The 19,641-nt window shown below is 39.8% G+C and overlaps 1 protein-coding gene across 1 annotated transcript; it reads right to left on the bottom strand.

Annotated features, from left to right (window-relative positions):
• Nucleotides 1–190: 190 nt before the first annotated feature.
• On the bottom strand, nucleotides 191–19,641 carry ext2 (exostosin glycosyltransferase 2). The gene is made up of 15 exons (XM_063475039.1): nucleotides 19,497–19,641; nucleotides 18,694–19,035; nucleotides 18,382–18,605; nucleotides 17,666–17,755; nucleotides 16,662–16,778; nucleotides 16,375–16,570; nucleotides 16,088–16,227; nucleotides 15,903–15,996; nucleotides 10,994–11,125; nucleotides 6,375–6,564; nucleotides 3,858–4,024; nucleotides 3,068–3,211; nucleotides 2,427–2,555; nucleotides 1,731–1,813; nucleotides 191–1,381 (listed from the first exon to the last, which is right to left on the bottom strand). Exons 2-15 carry the CDS (start codon nucleotides 19,006–19,008, stop codon nucleotides 1,243–1,245), a joined length of 2,160 nt encoding a protein of 719 aa, XP_063331109.1. The 5' UTR covers nucleotides 19,009–19,035; nucleotides 19,497–19,641; the 3' UTR covers nucleotides 191–1,242.

The following is a 19,641-nucleotide window of genomic DNA, read 5'->3' as shown; positions in this document are numbered from 1 at the left end:
AGGGTGGATTAGGCAGCTATATTAACAACAGGTGACAGCCTGGAGGGAACAGTGGATCGGCCGTGTCACGGAGGGGCTGATCTGGACAGTCACAGATTACAACGCGAGGCAGACGTTAAAGAGGAAAGTGTCTTTCCTCATCTTCTTTCCCACCTCTCTTACACATCGAGGAAAATAAAAAAAACTGTGGTACATGGTTGTGCAGGGCTTTACTTGTATTACAAAGTCACATATATACAGTTAAACGCATAAACCCCAGTCGGAAAAATATGAAAACAACGGGAAAGGGAAATTTATAAAAAACAAACAAAACCATCTTAAAAGACCGCACTGCTCTCAGATTTGCTGCCTTAATGATGCAACTGGAGAAATTAGTGACAAAAAAGGTCAAAAAGTGAAACATACACAATAGGTTAGATAAAAAAAAAAAAAAAAAACACGAAAAACAAACCGTTTATACATGTTTGTTTTGAAAAATGTGGATTTGTCAACCAGTCTTCTATTCTAATGTAGTGTTCATGCTTTAATAAGCATCACAGTTTCTTACATTTCTACGCATAAATACAAAGAAAGGCTCGCTCAGGTGGTATAAAATTACAGTTGCAGTGAAATGCTCCAGTAGCTCGACGTGCCTGTTTCCAAATCACCTACTCACTCTAAATCTTAGATTTACGGTGCCAGCTTTTTCCCATGGTTCGCTCTGACTGCATAAAGCACTGTACATCATGAATAAAGTGTACACGGATGTGTCCTTGAATCGTTTTGATATTTATCGTGTTAACTTTAACATTTATTACTCTTTCTGTGTTGTACAGTTTTAAGAATAATGTCCCATGTCAGCTTTTTGGAAAGAAGGAAAAACATAGAAGAGAAAGTTTGTGTTGGAGAATCATAAATTATACAGCACTGCTGCAAAATACAAATATATACACTGTATACACTGAATCGAGAGTAGCTGGAGCCCAAAGCAACCAGCTCCAAAACGGTAACAGTGAGGGACCAAAAACCTGGAGTCAGTCGGCCTTGTCCATCAAACGTCAGACTACTTCACAGCCACCTCAGATTTTGGTTTAACTCTGATTTAAAATATTAACCTGATGTCATTAAATTCAAGGTAAAAACAAAAATCACTCGAACTGAGAGGGGACATGAGCACATCCCGCTTCAGTCAGAAAACAGTGTTGGTTATGCGTGTTTGAGTGCTGAGGCTGCGATGGGGTCCAAACATCCTCTGCTGGCTGGTCAGAGGCTGCCGATGTTGGGGAAGCTCTTCAGCTTCTCTGGGAAGTCATCTTTATAGAGCACCGGGTCTGCGCGGTGTTCCACCACTTTCAGAGGCATCGTCCCGAAAACTGAGGCAAACTTGTTGATGCACTCAGATCTACAGAGCGGGAGACATTTAATCAACAAGCATGATAAAACCATTCATATAGCATCTGACCCTTAATATACTCAATACTGAGATTGGGTACATTAAGGTCACTTATATTATTTCGACATTTTATACATTTGCTACATGAAGGTTTTTATAATGTTTGTTTTTGGACATTGGCTACTTTTTCACTGATTTTCAGTCTTTGTACAAAATTATTTTCTTGTTTTTTTTAGACTGTTAGAAAACAAACAGTGCAATAAACACATTCTACTACTGATGTTCTGAAACTGCACCAAACTAAAATGATCTGAGGGAATTTCAGCTGCTCTTTGTTGATCATTTGGAAAACAAATACCTCTCCACCATGTGTGTCTGATCCAGCGACAGTCCATCTATGGCAGTACATTCAGGGCACTTGAACTTCTTCCTTGGAGTCACCTAAACAGAAGCACAGTTACAGTCACACCAGTGATATTTGCTCACGTCAGGGTTTGTCAAAGCTCAGCATCCTAAACAGGAGCAGTTTGGTCAAATGAAGCAAGTCTGTGACATCCAAAGAGAACTTCTGTTGCAGACAGCGTGAAGAATTACTTTTTAATTCTTATTGGCAGGACATTTCCTTCTCTTGACTTTTGTCATGAACATTTGAATGTACGTGTGTAGAAGGAAGGGGAAGACAGATATTCTTGGTCAAAGAGGGTAAGTTAAGGAACCTGTTGGAGATGTTGTGGGAGGTAGGACCAGGGGTGCAGGTGTAAGAAAGTGTGCAGCCTGTGATTTGACAGCAGAGTGTGCATAAGTCCTAGTGAGCTTAGAAAAACACACTGGGAGGGGGAGTGTCAGTGAGTGACTCCCAGATAAGGGAGGTTAAGGTCGGGCTTTAGCTCAGGGCCCCTGCACCTGGACAGAGTTGGGGTGATGGGGAGGGGGAGAGGCTGTGATGTTGAAGGGTGAGAGCTGATCAGACCCAGAGATGCTGGTCTGCTGTGTCAGGCTACAGACTCCCCACGCAAACTTTTAACACCCAGACCAGACAGAGCCATGAACATACCTTTATGGGGGCTTTGCCAGTGATGTTAGCCACCAGGAAATTCATGGCAATATCTTCACAGTTCATGTGAGCATCCACCCAGTTCTTGATGTCTCCCGGCATCTTGTATGTGTACAAATAGTTGAAGTACTGAAAGGAAAGAAAAAAGCTGACAGTTTAACATAGTGAACCAGCAGCATGTAAGGAGAACTATTGTTTTTCTAATTTTCTCTAAACTCAATGCACAAATGCCTTTCAAAGACTAGCTTTTTGCATTACTGTTAAGCAAAAGTACCATCAGTACCTTCAATACTTCTTTTACATCAATGCAATACTGATGCTGTGGTCTAATCTAAGATGAGCTTCACACATTTTCACTGAAAAATTACTAGTGTAGAAAATACTTGCAGCAATACAAAAAAACATAGCAATGCTGGGACCACGAGGGCACAAATTCCAAAAATGACTTGCGACCCAAAGTCTATGGTTTATCATCTTCCCACAGAAATTACCCCAACTTTTGCTAAATTGTTACATACTTCTTGTGAAGTCTTAAACATGCTGAAACATGGGCTCATTTTTCCAAAGGAAAACAAATGCGGCATGTATAAAAATGGCAAATTAAAGCTCGACTTGTTTTCAAGCAACCTGTCTCAGATCACCTTGTGGTAGAAGGCAGCTCCAGTTAGAACCATGGAGACCTCGTTGGTCCACTCCGACTCATACTTCCACTTTCCCATTTCATGGTCCCAGAGGTGCAGCCGCCCGGGGTAGCCCACCAGCCTGTCTGGAAACTCCCTCCAAACCTGGAAAGAGCAGAAGAGAAGACAGATTGTCTAACACTCAGCTAAAGCGAACAGAGATAAGAATTAAGGACTTGCATTAAAAAATGAAATATTCACAACAAAGTTCAAATTGAAGTTTTAATCTTACATCCAAATATCAGCGTCTGATGCTTTTCCAAAAACGATTACTCAAAGTTAAAAACTTGGAAAACAAAGAGAACGCTTTCAGGAAGAAATTGATTCATGACAAGATGAATATTTCAACAGGCTGCTGGCTCAACACCAGCAGTCAATCTGACCTCCCTCTATAAGCAGAGTCACCAACAGTGAAACTCCTCCTCTATACTGCCTGTAATTCAGCGTAATTACCCTTTAACTGAGCATAATTTTATTAAATGGTTTTTAAATGGATTCAGGTGAGTGTGCATGGCTAAGAAGAGCTGGACAGGTATGTGAGTATGGAAAGCATCAGCTCCAGACCTGTCATCGTTCTTCACACATCAAACACATTAAACAGGCAGTCAACCAGTAGAGAATAAACACTGTAATCTCACTCATTGACTTTAAACTCTGGGATCAACTTGAAGTGGTTCCCTGCAATACCTGCCATCAGGGAGATGACTGGAAAGTATGGCCAAGGTTAAATTCTTCTTTTGTTTTTCCTCACCTCGTAGCCAAACTGCAGTTCATCAGATGTTAGCATGATGATGTCATCATCGATCGCTAGCACAGCTTCGGTCTCGATCTCGTCATAGGGGAAGAAACGGTTGCTCAGTTTGTTCTCTTTGGTTCGCACAACTTTGAGTGGGACGCTGATCTTCGGCCAGAGAGTTTCTATCAGGGGTGAAAAAAAAAAACACATTTTAAATTTATTTTTTTTATTTTATTTTTTTTAAACAGAAAGAAAAATCAGGGTGACAAACATCAACAATTCTGAGTGATTAAAACATTTGTCAAGCAAAAATTCCAAAAATGTACTTTTAAAGACAAACATTGCTGATTTCACGTTATGCGATAATGAGTTGGCTATTTTTGGGGTTACTGAATAATCAAATTAAATGACTGCAAATAAAAATAAGATGTGTGTGGAAGACATTTAGGGGCTGAAAATGATTAGAAAAAAATCAGTGTGTGAAGATATCATTTACCCCTGAAAGAGGTTTTAAAATCTTTGCTGGCAGTGGGAAAATAGTGCTGTGGGAGCTTAACTTCCCTCACTGACTCGTATCGCTATACTAACCTCAAGCACATGCAAATCTAACCACACTACGATTCTTCAGGAGGCAGACCAACAGGGGAGCATTTCAAAGATCTTGGGCAGTGTCCATGGCACGGACTATGGCACAGACAGATCACACAGAATGTGTTCCCCCATTAATGGAGTAACTGAGGCCTGGAAGCCCATGAGAGGAGCTCCAGGTCCTCCAAACCACGTCTGAGGTCTCCTGTCAAAAGCTATTGTCAAAAATAAGCAGAGTTTAATGCCCCGAGTTTCTTTTTTCACACTCTTTGGATCTGTCATCAGTTTTTGTTCTTTTTTTTCTCCAGGCTTATAAACAAGACAATAAAAGTCAAAAGATTATTTGCTATAAAACAAATTACTGCTAAAAATAGATGTAATGCTAGATTGTGGATAAGAATAACAATTTTTTTTTTAAAAAAAGGGGTGGAGCAAATACAGTAAGCCATTAACACATCAAATCTAGGCTAGGTGTGAATGGGGAAGAAATCTGCCTTCATAGTGGCTTGTGCCCCATGAGTCTGACCCATCAATGGCCCCTCGTTAAGTCTAATAGGACACAAAAGCTCCATCAAACCAGGCGCCGCTGATGCCTCTAATGAAAAGGCAACTAACAGCCATGAGGGAGCACTTCAAAGCCATTCACTACTTAAGTACATTAGCCAACTCTTACAGCAGAAAGACAGACTTAATTCTCGGTATAAAACAGCTTCATCTGAATTAATCTGTCGGTGGGATAAGGAGCTAACTATTTTATACTTAACTGCCTAATAAGGGTAAATAATTATAATACACTGTGCTATAAATAACCACTAATAAGACCTCACTATCAAAAATCTGTAAAGAACTAATGATGATAAATAGCCTGAGAGAAAAGCAGAAAAAGTTAAACAGAGTTAGTTGGGACCAACCAAGTCCTAATAACAGGTTCTTTTTTTATTAGCACCAACACATTTATTTACTCTACGTGTGACTATGACTGGAACGCTGAGCAATCAGTAAATTAGTAGCAACTAGGTGACCTGCATATCATTAATACACTTCTCTTTTTAGGGGCAGTGTTTTGCCAGTCCGCTCTACTTTTTTTATTTATTTATTTTTTAAACACCCTCTGTGCAACCAGAGAGCATGAAACCGTTTGTGAGGAGATAAGTGATAATGGACAGAGCAGCCAAAACTCATCTGTTGCACAGAAGACATTTATTGCTCAGTCACACAGGCCAAGAGACCAACCAATAATATCCTGTGATTGCAGACTGGTTCTGACCAGTTGGTGAGTGACTGCTGGCTGTCGCTGGGTGAAACTGGTTGAAAAGTGAGTGTGGCACCAAAAACCTAATCGTAAGGCCGAGAGACAGGTCTGTACCAGGTTGTAGATGATCAGACTGTAGGCATGTGTGACCGGGAATTTAGAAACTAATTTCACAGCAAATGCCATCAAACTGCATTGATGACAATTTCATTTTTCCCACAGTGACTGGTGGTTGCCTGGCAGTTCCTAACTGGTCTCTAGGTTTGTGTAATTGGTTCATTAAAGGGAAAAAGAAAACTAGAACCACTCTTGTAGTTCATAGATCTTTTTTGTGATGCTCCCTACTCACCCACACTTGTCAGTGTCTATCTGACGATACTCTGGCAGTTATCATGATAGAAAGCAGAGATTGTTTTGTGAGTTATAAATAACACACTTAACACTCAGTATTATATGGTATCACAATAGAAGTGCAGTTGAGGGCTGTTGTGGTTGTGACTGGTAATTTAGGGCAGAAGTAAATATCAGAAACCCCTCTCAATTTAACACAAAACAATTCAACAAGAATACCAATCACAGTCTCTTCTACAAGATTGCTTCCCATTACCTAGCTAGTTTGGTTTGACCCAGTAAACTTCAAAGTGGGTATAGGCTTTTGAAAAGTTTCATGACCTTGAATGTTTTCCACTCACCCTCAGGAGGACTCTTGTTCTGGTTATTCCACACCACCAGCAGTTTAGCTAAGCTAGGCACCTTGGAGATTTCCGTGATGACCCGGAAAAGACTCTCAACGCGATCGTAGGTTAGCACCACTGCTGTGAATCCAGGAGCCCTTGGTGGGATGAGTGGTAAGAACAGGGGGCTGTTTACACTGGACCACTTCTGTACAAGAAAGAAGACAAAGAAAGACATAAGCTTTTAATGCCTGGAGCATCTTTTTCAATTCTTTATCATTCACTCTTTTTGTCCTTTCCAAGCAAAGCCACTGTAGCGCTAGTCTCATGAATTCTGTGTCAAACCAGCCTGTCATGGTTTCCATGATTGAATGCCCAATAACAGGGCTTTAGTGGTGAGTGAGGTCACTTTTTATAATGGAGCAAGAATCGTCCAACAGTGTCTCAAAGGGCCTAGCAGAGGCTGAGTACTTAAAGCCAAAAGCTTCCAGTGACAGTGCCAAGTAAACCCTACAGAAGCAGTAGCACAGAAGGACAAGAAAGGAGTTGGAAATTGAGACAGGTGTCCAACCTCTCGTGCCTACTGATCTTGTGATGCTATTGTGACAAGTGAGACTAAGGTAGGAAAATGTAGGAGAAAGTGGGCTGGACAAGGAGGACGGGATGGGATGGAACAGTAATAAAAATGAAAAGAAATTTTCCCAGTTGCGACTAGCGGCCATCTAAAGTCAGTGTGGAACGTAATCCTGGATGTAAATCCGTTAGTTAGATTAAAAAAATGCTCACATAAACTCACCTCCAAAAAAACTGTGATGGTGTGTACAAAGTAAATAAGAACAGAATGCAATCCTCAGTAAACTGCTTAAAACTTTTTACCTATTTATAAAAGTACAAATACAACACATGGAGTGGGATTATTTTCTTTTAAATCTATACTCCTTTTGAATTTAAGGAAACCAGTCTCAAACAACAAGTTGTGTTTCTAAAGGGTGTTTTTATAGGGGAAATAAAACCAAACCATATCTTTCACTTAACAAGCGTGTGCTACTGGCAAATATAGGAATATAAGACCTTCAGGGCACCCTTGATAAACTTCATCAAAAGCTCCAAAAAAAGTTCCACTGTGTTTGAGCACAGCAAAGAGAGCGCATCTAACACAGTAAATCCGTGGTCTGTTTGAAGTACATATAAACCCCGTTTCTTCTCTGGTCCCAGGTGGCCACAGTGTTATTATGTGGCTGCTTCCACAGCATCAACACAAGTCTGTCAACAGAGACACGGCCACTGCCTTTTACACAACATCACTCACTCCATCACAATAAAAAAAAAAAAAAAAAAAGCAGCACTTTACTGGCAAGTGGAAACTTCACTGTGGTCGTTGTCACATTGTCAAATAAAAAGAGGGGGAAACAATTAAACTAACACATATAGGCAGCACAGTTGCATGAAAACAGACTAAAAGACGCTGAGAGCACTTTAGTCATTTGTCAAACAGAAAAGATTAGATAAAAGAAAGCCACAGCTCGAATATCAACCATCAGATAGTGGTAGGAGTCATTTTGCTTTTATACTAAACATCTAAACTAAGAAGAAGAATTTTATTTGGTTGTTTGAACTGCATAGGTGGTTATTCTCTAATCTTAGACATCAGGACATCTGAGAACTGCTACACAACTTCTGTTAGCATGTCATTATTTGAGTTACTTGTAGCTTTTTTTTCCTCATCCAACGAATTTAATCATTTTCTGATGGGCCCAAAACTGTATTTTTAAATATTTAACTTCTCTTTATACACATGTGATGGACTTGTTGATTATTTACACACTGGTTCAACCATTTAAAAAGTCCTAGGAATCCTTCTGAGGCACTACTTGGTGCATTCATGTCAGTTTTTTTAAACTAAAGCATTGTTAGTATTAGATCTTAGTGTCCTCATTGTCATCGAGCTGTGTTGCCAAGTACTGCATTACACTGTGGGTTAGGGCTGGGCCATATCATACCATTCACGGTAATACCGGTATAATGTTAGGCAACGATAAGAAAATGAAATATCGCGATAGAATATGGGTAAAGCGCGCATGCGCAGTGCCTTTGTTTTCATACGCACATGGCAGAGAAAGGATGGCGGTGACAGAGAATGAGAAGGGCGAAAGCAGATCGTTGAATGAAACGGATGAACCAGAATTGGTTTGTAAAAATGCTGGAACTGGTTTAGCTTTCGTCCGTCAGATACACAACAAAGCACTATTTTTGGTAGAGCATGCTAGCGGGCGTCGTTATTACAGTGTTTGTTGGAAAATACGGCACACTTAAAATCAATCCTTTGATTTTTCTGAAAATCGACAGTGCCCCTTATAATCCCGTGTGCCTTATGTATGAATTCTGGTTGTGTTTACTGACCTCGAAACGATTTTATGTGGTACACGGCGCTCAAAAATCTGTCAAATGTTTTAGTACGACTTTGCTAAGCTACGAACCCGCACTGCTTGATGGATTGTCGGAGCATTACGGCTATCGTAGGCAGGAGCCTCACGGAGTGCGAGGCGTATTGTGTGTGTATAACCTCTTTTTAAGTTTTGTGGATATTATACATGGTTATGCTGAGGATATGTCGGCCAATTTCCACTGGAAATGCCTTTTGGTTAAACTGTCAGCAAGGAATTTGCATTTGCACTGTTAAATTTTTATATAACTTTAATGCAACTTTAATGCAAACAGTTACTTGTTTAAGTGTAAATACATTGATGGGGGTTTTTTTTGCACTAATAAAGTTGTGGAGGTGTAAAGTATTTTGTCTAGTGTCAATTATATCGTCAGTTATATCGTTATCGCAAATTTTCAAATGTATATTGTGATAAATATTTTTGGTCATATCGCCCTGCTCTACTGTGGGATATTTAAGATGGTGTATTGACCGGTGACCAGATACTTAAACTTTCTCCCAAGAATAGCATGCACCTCATGTACTACTCAGTTAACTTATAAAAAACAAAACCTTACTTTAGCATATAAAATACTATTTTAAATGGCATTTCACACACAGCCTAAACACTTTCAGTATGTCGTTCAAAGTCAGCACTTCGACCTCATAGCAGTTCTTTTCTTTCATATTTAACTTTTTTTTTTAAAAGGAGTAATGCCCAAATACTCAAAGATTGTCCTCTAACTTTAAGAAAAAAAAACGAGAAAAAGACTTTCCTATGCCCAGGTCCCAAACACCACAAAAACTTAAACTGTGGCAAATTATAAAGTCTGAGATGCCTCAGTTCTTGTAATGTAAAAACCTTACAAGTATGCCCCCTACCTACAAATCCCAAACAAAAAGCAGCTTGTCCCTTATTCTGAAACCCCCTCTCCAAAGGCACCAGCAGTCCTGGGCAATGTGCTTTCAATTACCACCAAAAGACTAGGGGAGGAGAGGGGGAAAATGTCTGCCTGATATATTTAGTGCTGTGTGCAAGTTCTCCTCACCATCCATTCACAGAATTCATACAGACAACACTTTATCTCCCATTTCAGGCAGGAACATCTAAAGACCTGTCCTGTGACACAGTCAACACCCTGTGGGTTGGGACAAACTTTGAGACCAGAGTAATTCTGATGGGCTGGACTGGTGGCTTAGATGCTAATACGAAACATTTTGACACAAGAGGCAAATGTCAAGTGAAGCTGTTGATTGCTAGCTGGTTTAGAGTGAAGTCATGGTTGAGAGTGAACAGCTGGATAACCAGTTAATCCTGAAATACTATACGGACTTAAGCAGAACTGGAAAGGGAGTCCCCACCCCCACCCCTCAAAGTGTTGACTGTTCACATCCACGCATCCTGATTGCAAGTGCCACCTCTAATCTTGGCATTTTAGTGGATCTACTTAAAATGTGGTACTTGTAGACATCTGACAGATCCAAGGCCATTATTATGCATCTACACACAAGCTGACATGCACACGCCTCTACACCACAGGCGGAGGATGGAGGAGACTCTAGATCAGACCGAGCTGATTAACAACTCCTGAGAGATGGTCGCCCCAGCCAAGATGTCGGCAGCCGCAAACTCTTATAACCACAGGGATGCTAAGCACACACATGCACACACACAGAGACCATTCTTTCACATCCAGCGTTCTCGCTACAAACACAATGACTCAGGCGTACGGGAACTTAGTTTTCACCACAATGGAGGCATCCTCTGAGCGCAGAACTGCTGACACAAACTGGCTCCCTCAAAGCTATCTGGGTGTATACCAAACTGTGAAGTGCTGCATCTGTGGTGTTTCAGAAAGAGGGAAGGCATCTACTGTCACTCTACTACAGAGGCTTTGATTTATAAGGCACAGGAGAGTGGGAAAGCTTATGTGGTACTGTGAGCGTCTGTACAGCCAAAGCTCTATTTTGGATGAGTGTCACTCAGATGTCTTCAACAAAAAAAAAAACAAAAAAAAACTTCTAGGAATACAACTCAGCACATAATAGCCAAGGACTTTATAGGTTATACAGATGTTTGCTGCAAAAGAACTGAAAAAAAGCAACAGCACAAAACTAAAAGATAATAATGGAACATTAAATATCTTGCTTGGTGACTAAAAATTACAAACATTTGCAATATGCATGTCAATGTCAAGTGTAGACAGTTACATACCACCACAGGTGGATTGTTCCACTGCTCATAAGTACGCGCAGCATATGGGTAGATGCGATCGTTGATGATCTGGAGAGTTGTCAAGCCAATAGCCTTCATGGAGCTGAAGTAGGCCTCCCAGAACCAGCGTGCCTGTAGACAAATGGCACAAAACTACTTAAAACTGGAAACAGACAAGCCAGAGTAAAAACATGACATGCCTAGGGTCAGTGCATTCACATTCAGTGTTACGTATATTCTCTCGTCTCATGTAGCTCAGGAGGTAGAGCAGGTCATCTACTAAACAGAAGGTCAATGGCTCGATCCCTGGATGATCCAGTCTACATTCCAAAGTATCCTTGGACAAGATACTAAACCCAAGATGTTCGCCGATGCTTTCATTGGAAAATTAATGTTTGATAGAATGGGCTTAGATGTAATAAAGACATGCTTTTATGAGGAGGTGAATGAGAAAGCATTTTGAATGCTCAACTAGAACAGAAAAGCACTATCCAAGAACCAGTTCATTTAAATTTAGCAACATATCTAACGTAAATATGAAAATTCTGTAATTATTGAAAAAATGCTGCAAATAGATATAAGATAACTCAGTCCATATAAAAAAAATTTCTTTTCACAGCAGAACTGTAAATCTAGAACTACTAACTTTAAGATAAATATGTTATTTCACTGGCCACATGAAATGATATTATGTCCTCCAAAAACATTTTTTATTCTCATATTAACCTACAGAGTGGAGCAGTTATAAAAAATAACACCAGAGCGTTGTCATAACTGTAATATCCAGATATTCCCTGGTCCACATCTTTGAAGACAATTTTGCAGCCCTCTCCAACGTCTTTGTCCTTCAACGACTCTTCTTTTGAAGCCCAATGAAATCTCTTTTGACTGCGTCTGTTTTCCTTCAACACATCTCTGCTTTGACTTTATGATAAGTGAACTCTTAACCCATATCTTAATGCTACAGCAACGGACTCTGGAATCTCCAAGTGCTCTCATTCACCATTGACTTCACATAGTTTTTGTGTTTTTGTCAATATTGGAAGTATGGAAGTCATCTATGTGTTAAATTTCTATAATCATGAAAATTGCTTCAAGATCTGGCTGTTATGAAACTTCAAGGGACAGTGCCATGTTACACTTGTATGATTCCACCCAATCTGAATTACTGATAGTCTTGGGGTGAAGGATGTAAATATCTTAGAGTCTGCCCTCCTAACGGATGCGTCCATGAGCATTACTGCATTTTGTGGATGCTCTGTGTTAAACAAAGAGCTTGTTAACACATAACCATGAGACATTTCCCTAAATCGCCAATGTCGATGTCATGGGATGAAAGATTGGAGATGTAGAACAACAAAAACAGCCTATATTTTTACAGAGGAGCTGAGGAGAATCCAAAAAGACTTTCTAATCTCAAGGGGGAATCCCAACGGTCCATAAATCAGCCAGTGATGAAAGTTTCTTTTCCGACCGGGAGGAGGCAAAAAGCAAACTGTGCTGGCCTGAGGGCCCATTCCCCTCCCCTCCACCCTCTCCCAGCGCCTGGAGGAATTTTTATGAGCAAGGAAGAATAGACATCATTGCAAGAGAGAAGAGAAACCCTTTCTACGTCTTCCAACTGGAGCAGTAACCGTGCAGCAAGTCTATAGTCTATACTTGGTCCCTGTTGGTTCTACTGCTTAAAACAAAAAGTACAGCAGTACAAATACGTCCAACCAAATAATCCATAAGCTGAACAAAAATTACTTCTCCAATCATTTTTTTTTTTTAAATACTGGTGTAATGTAGATTTTAACTATGAGGCTGCTGCAAATGGTGAAAAATAATTCATGTATGATGTAACAGTAATCTGATGTAACGGCTGGTTTAAAATACTCCCCAGCAGCTCCTGCTTTTTTGTTGTTTATAATCATTAAAATGTCAAAGCAGTGCACAATAACAGTTAAGCTGACGGTAGTCTGCATGGCTTTGTTTAAATCAGCTGTAGCTCTCAAGTGCCTGACACATGAATTAACCTGTAGACCAGAATTGGCAGTCACTGAGTTGTGTACAGAAACAGGCAGTCATTAGTGTTTTTGATATAATCAAAAACAGCAGTGAAACCTGAAGTCTGTTCAAATCACACTTACCGGGAAAACCTTTCCATTCCAGTTTTATCAGCATGTTTGTGTGGCTCTAAAACATTTTGTAGTGTAACAAAGAGGCACACTATGCGATGATTCCCATTTTCCTTTGTTTCACCTGTGTTTTCATGTTTTATTTAACCTTAAACTGCGAAGTTCATATAACTCCTGGGTTTGTGTTTAGGAAAGAAAACAGGAATCTGTTGGAGCACCTCAGCTGAGATTAAATTTGCAACTCAATTGGTAAAATTAACAACCTGCTACTAAATTTAATGGGCAACAAATAAATGACCAAAAAAAGCCAGTGAAGCCACTGTCATTGTTCTGACTGCTCAGTTCTGTATAAAGGCTTGCATGTAAGAAGAAGACTACAGTAATACCTATACAGTGAAACTATTGCAAGTTGGGACGATAGGCAGGGTCAGCAAACTAGAAACAGTCTAAGGAAAGGATGAGGAGTAAGTTTAACTTAAACTCACTGGCAGTAACTCCCTCCATCTCTCTTATGTATTCTAATTTAATGACAGAATTGATTTGTCTGTTCTAATTTAATAAAGATCAGCAGTCTATGTGTCCTATTTTGAGGGTATGACCCAAAGAAAACAACGGGAGTAAATACACAAACACTGGCTCTGGAGTGGCCTCAATTGAGCACTGTTAACATCTCACAGCTGTTTAGTATGTGGCCTTTTTAAATGTGACCTAATTCGATGCAATTACATCATCTCAAATTTGAAAATGAGTTCTGCAGCTTGAACCAAGTCCGCTGGCTACTGATAGAGGCTCAACAGTATTCTGTTGCACTCTGACTAGGTCTAGAATGAGACAAAATTAAACAAAAGTAGCTTATCTTAGTCTGATTTGTTTTCTTATCAAATCTCCCTCTCTTTCCCGATTTCCTTTCTTGCTTGGAAACCCCACCCCACGCAATATGACAATTACTTCCCTTACCTCTGACTCTTAAAGGGAATAGCTACAATATTTAACAAACCTTAATCTTATGCTTAGTTGTTCATTCATTTCCATTGACACAAGTATGCATTGTTGATTCCTGTTTTTAGATTTTAAGTACAAATCACGCCACCTAAGAATTACACACTCTGAAATCAAGGGTTGCTGAGCCCTCTGCTGGCAGATCTAACAAAATACATTATCTCAAAAGTTTAAATGGACCCACTGAGTTTTCCCTTTACAACAATGAAAGTTTATACTTAACAGCATCTAAGTTCCACATATCGAGGTCAGTGTATGTTTAATTAACCTATGAACCTTTCTAACTTCAAACTGGTCGCTTGTTGTCAGACCAAGTTTTAGTTAACTTTTAGCTTTGTGTGATGTCAACAAGCGAGGACATCCTTAATATATCTGGCTGTCACTTCAGAAATCTCACTCATCTGCTTTTCTTCCTGTTTGGGAGGAGGGACCAATCAGAAGAAAGTAGGATTAAAATCAGGGTGATCCTAAAGGGAGAGGAACTAATATGTCTGGATAGCAGATTAACTGAAGGGCTGCAACAAAGCCCAGTTTAGGGTACATGAACTTATTTTGAACTGCAGTAGAGTTCACAATAAAAGTATGGAGCTGGAAATCAGCACAACAGGTCCCTTTCAAGCTCTGTTATACATGTGCTTTAAAAAAAATCAGCATGAACTTTACTCTATGGTTTATCTAGAACAATGTGCAGTATTCTTATTTGGGAATAATCTGGATAATCGTACATTAAGCAAAAGTGCCCCAGCGACCTATAATAAAAGTTCACATCCTTGCTAATTTTGGCACTTAGTCACTGTGGCTGTGAATGCTAATACATCTCAAAACTATGATGTTCCCATTCTGATAAATAAGGTTTGTGTTTTTAGTTGTTGGTTTTTAAACATGGGAATGTACCATGGTGCACTTATCAACAAATAAAAACAGAAGGATATTAGAAACATGCTTTATCTAGCATTGTTCCTGAACATAAAAGTAAAATTCTGTCTTAAAATTACTTCTTTCAGTCTGATAAATGATCTAAATCATGATAAAAAAAAAAACTTAGAGAAATGTATCAGAAAAAAACCCTCAAGTGGTGATCAGTTTGATCCATCTGTACACCATCAGAGAAGGCAGAATGCAGAATCAGATGTATGCTTCCATGCTAGCTGTGGGATGTCCACAGCATAGTACCACACCCCCAAGAAAAACCTAGCAACCTGACAAGCAAACCATGTTTTAGAGTATATCTGGCGTAATCCAACACCAACCCCATCTTTGAGCCCTTGGCCTAAAACGCCTGTTTGGCTAGTATAATTGGTAAATGGACTTGGGTTGATACAAGTGAATGAGGAGCAGCTGAACTGGTGCACTTCTCTCGTGGCTGCTTTCACTTTTGTTTATTGTGGCTCAATGCACATAGCAAATGGAAAGCGAGTGAGCCGTCTCTGTCCATTTCATTCAAGCTAGAATCAACATAAAGTCCTCAGAGAGCCTTTTAAAAATCCAGCCTAAGCAAAGAAGGAAACTCACAAAAAGGAAGACTGCCAGCCAAATTTCTGTCTTTTGCACATGATATAAAATTTGTTTTGGTTTTCAAGGGCTTGATTGGTTGGCCAGCTGGTTAAGGACCAGGTTCATCTCAGACATGACATGCAAGTGCTGTAAAACCCAGCGACTAGCATGTCAATCCGACATGGTGGATATCTGATTGACATCTAAATGTATGGTGCAAACCAAATATAAACTGCAACCAAATGTTCTTTAGTTTTGCAGAAGTTTGCTGAGAGATGTTCAACATTGTTTTGTACCTGTCTCTGCATTTCTTCAACCTGTCGGTGAGGGATACTCTTCAGGATTGTGTACATCTCTGACAGCTTCTCCTCAGGAATAACAACAGATGCCCTGTGCAGAAACAAAAGCATTAAATATGCAAAGCTGAAATGACAGGCTTTCAAACGATTAATTTTTCCACTGTATTAAGATGTCGGCAGACCTTTTCCAGTCAAGTACTTCAGAGAATGGTAGAATGTAGGAGTCAGCCAGAATGACGGGAACACAGCCAGCCTGCAGCACATCACTGAGGGCAGCCTGACCCAAACGTGCCCCCCTCAAGACCACACAGAATGACGACTCCTGCAGAGAAATGTTGGGAACAAACTATTAATTACAAGGAAAAAACTTTAACTGCATTCTGAACATAAATAAACTAAGTAGATTTTAAATGAGTGCACTTAACGAGAAAAATATGACTCTTTGAGTGCAGATTGTTATGTTTCCCACCTGCAGGATCTGTGGGTAGTCGTACACCTGCCCTTTGTAGCATCGTTTTCGTGCAGAGGCAGCACCCTGAGAGAGGTTGCTACACTTGTCTAGAAGAAGGAGGGCTTCTCCATTTTCTTCCTTCAATCGCTCCAGTTCGGCTCTGTACTCTCGGTGAATAGCAGTTTGTGAAGAAAGAATAAAGTAGCGCCGAGGCCTGGGTGGAGTCAGAAGATATGGAAAACAGTTATTAGAGAAGATAAATTAGGAAATGATTTTAATTTAGTCAATGTGTGACATGTGTTTACCCAGGTTGTCTCTCAGGCAGGTCAACATCTGCAGAAAGGGGGCTATAAACTGGAATGCTCACATCATAACCTTGTCTGTAGGTCCATGTAGAAAAACCACCTCCAGCCAGCAACACTCTGAAACAAACAGATCTGGGTTGTAGCAATGTTTCCAGAAAAGAGGAACCTTAACACGCTCAACACAAATTCATTAATTCAAATTTACATTTTGTTATCAGCAATGCTGATTTGCTTGTGGTTATACTGTTAAACAGTTCCCAATGATATGGATTCTGTACTAAGTTTATGGTTTCACTATTCTATAAAGTGAAACCATGCTGACATGCACACCTGGTTCTGATGAGGCTCCATGCCAAATACACTGTGGATGAGCACAGGAAATTCCTTACAGCTAAGATAGTGTTCAGTGTCTCAAACATGTGGTAATAAACCCAACCTCTTGCATCCTTAACAATCACTCTCACTCAGTCACCTTAAAGGGTCTGGAAAACATGTTCTTTCTTACCTGCTTGTAAGCAGATCTTTCATCTGCATCTAAATATCACTCTTAACAATTTGTGAATGACTGCAGTTTTGATAAATACTTGTTTGAACTTTGATCATTTCTGCACAAAAACTGATTAACATTGTTTTCTAGTTGAATGCATTTTTACCTCCAAGCAGGAGGCTGTTGACAGAAATCATAAAAACACAAGTCTTTTGGACAACATGAAAGCTTATTTATCATATTTCTAGACAGCTTTTAAGCTGTACCAGTACTAGTACAACCTCAGCTGATGAGGATTAATTAATGGAATTAATGAACAAAGACTATGGAAGTGTCAAAGCTTTGATCTAAATATGAGCATCTCATTTACTATTATCAGTCATTAATATAATCAGTTCCATTGCATTAGTTAAACATACAATACTACGATGCTGTAAATTCAAACATGTTCTTTTTTTAAAATTCTCAATGACTTCAATCACAGCAAACTAATTCTGTTAAGATGTGTTCTATTTACCTGTCTCTGGGCACATCCAAGGCAGTGTTGTAGTCAGGAGGCCCTCCAGGTAACATGTTGAAAAGCAGATGATTCATCCCTTTGTCCCATCTAACAAAACATCATCATCAAGATCAGAGCTGTAACAACTTCTCACTTTGAAGATTATTTGAAGAATGGAAAACTGAATGAAGTTTTTCTAATTACCTGAATAAATAACTGCTCATTTTAAAAAGAAAAGCCTTATTTGACTTTAAGCTGTTAGCATTTAGTAGTTTTAAGAAGTTCAAAATTTATCAGTGTATTATTTGGCATCAAAAAGTACTGGTTAAACAGAATACTGCACATATTTAAGAGACAATATGTGAATCTTTTACAGATTAAAAACTACCAAAACAATTAAACTCCAATACATGTTTAAAATCAGAGGCATCACAACAGAGACCTATTGTGATGAGATAAGGCTGAAATGAAATCTATTATAGTATTTTACAGCAGTACAAAGTATAACTTTTGGAGGGAAGGGGATTTTTGAGACCTTAATTTTGGGGAAAGTCAGCAATTTAAAAAAAAAAAAAAAAAAAAACGTAATCAATTTTGATTCGTTATTCCACACGTGGATGTCCTGATCACCACTGAAACTACAGTAATGTAAATTTAGACAATATTTCAAAGTAATTACCAGGAGACGTTTCAGACTTTTTTCGAGGATCTGAATTAACATAAAAACTGTGTACCTGGGTAACATTGCCAGAGCCTGGGCTGTCTCTCTTATACGGAGGGAGTTCTGATTTAGTACATCAATAGATGGGATGAAAAGGCAAGCCCTTGTAACATCGTCTGTGTAAAAGTCACTGTCAGAGATGGCGCTAAGCAGATCGTTGTATTCTCGAGACAGGCCGGTGCTGCTGATGGGGACCCCCAATTCATCTACAAACCTCTGCAGAGGGTAGATATAAACCTGCAAGCACAATTTCAACAGCTGTTCGTGACTTCTACGTAAGAAAATTGAGTGTCTGTGTGTGGGGAGTGTTTCCAGGTAGCGTTACCTTGATTCTATTCTTAGGGTTGTAGCCACACCTGTATACATCAAAGCAGGTGTGCATACGACAGCTCAGGTCACCCCTCTCAGGTATGGGACTGGAGACGGGAAGTCTGATCAGAGGTGCGTCGTGAACACTGCGCTTGTCGAGGGTCCAATCAGCTGTGGACTCAATGGAGTGCGGCCAAAACTGAAACATCCCTGTGGCGATTAGTCCAAGCAGCACCACAGAAAACAGGGTGATGTAGTAGATGCGGTGCTTGGTTTTCATCCGAGGGATGAGAGCAGGGCCCCGCGAGCTGTATTTCCCAGAGGTATACATGTCCGACACCTCTTCGTTAACCAGCCGCTGTAAACACAGGTTTCGGATCAATGGCAACTTCAGGAAGTGTTCAGACAACACGAAGCACACTAGGCATCAGTTTAAAACTAGTCTTCTGTCGCGTGATTGGCAAAAATCACTAGTTTATATGCCGATTTCAACGCATTTGCTGCCAATGACTCGAAGCTAGATAACGGGAATGTTAACACTATCAGAGTGATGCCACCAAACTGCAATGTCCCCGATAACAACCATAACATAAAGAGCGAGCGAGAGAGAAAAGGTCGTTAAACAAACGCCAAATTTGCAGAAATTAGCCAAGAAACCATCTTTCCTAACAGCAGCTAACGTAACCCACTAGTAAGCTACACTAGCTCTGTAAACATTCATGCTAACTGAGTTCACTAACATTAATAGGTGTTTCAGCCATTAGAAACCGACCAGAAAAGGAGTAAATGGCTAACAATAAACGTATATGTTCTACCTACCGAGATGTCGTTAGTCGGAGAGGGGAATTTGGTCTTAAATCATGGCAACATTTAGAGAACAGACTGCACATATGCATACAGTGCTAACCTAGCTTTGAGCTAGCAGCTAACACCCCTAGGTGATTTGCGGAAGTTCTTCTTCTTC

This window comes from Pelmatolapia mariae, linkage group LG1, assembly GCF_036321145.2.
Source record: "Pelmatolapia mariae isolate MD_Pm_ZW linkage group LG1, Pm_UMD_F_2, whole genome shotgun sequence".
NCBI lineage: Eukaryota > Metazoa > Chordata > Actinopteri > Cichliformes > Cichlidae > Pelmatolapia > Pelmatolapia mariae.
This window is presented reverse-complemented; position numbering and strand designations above follow the sequence as displayed.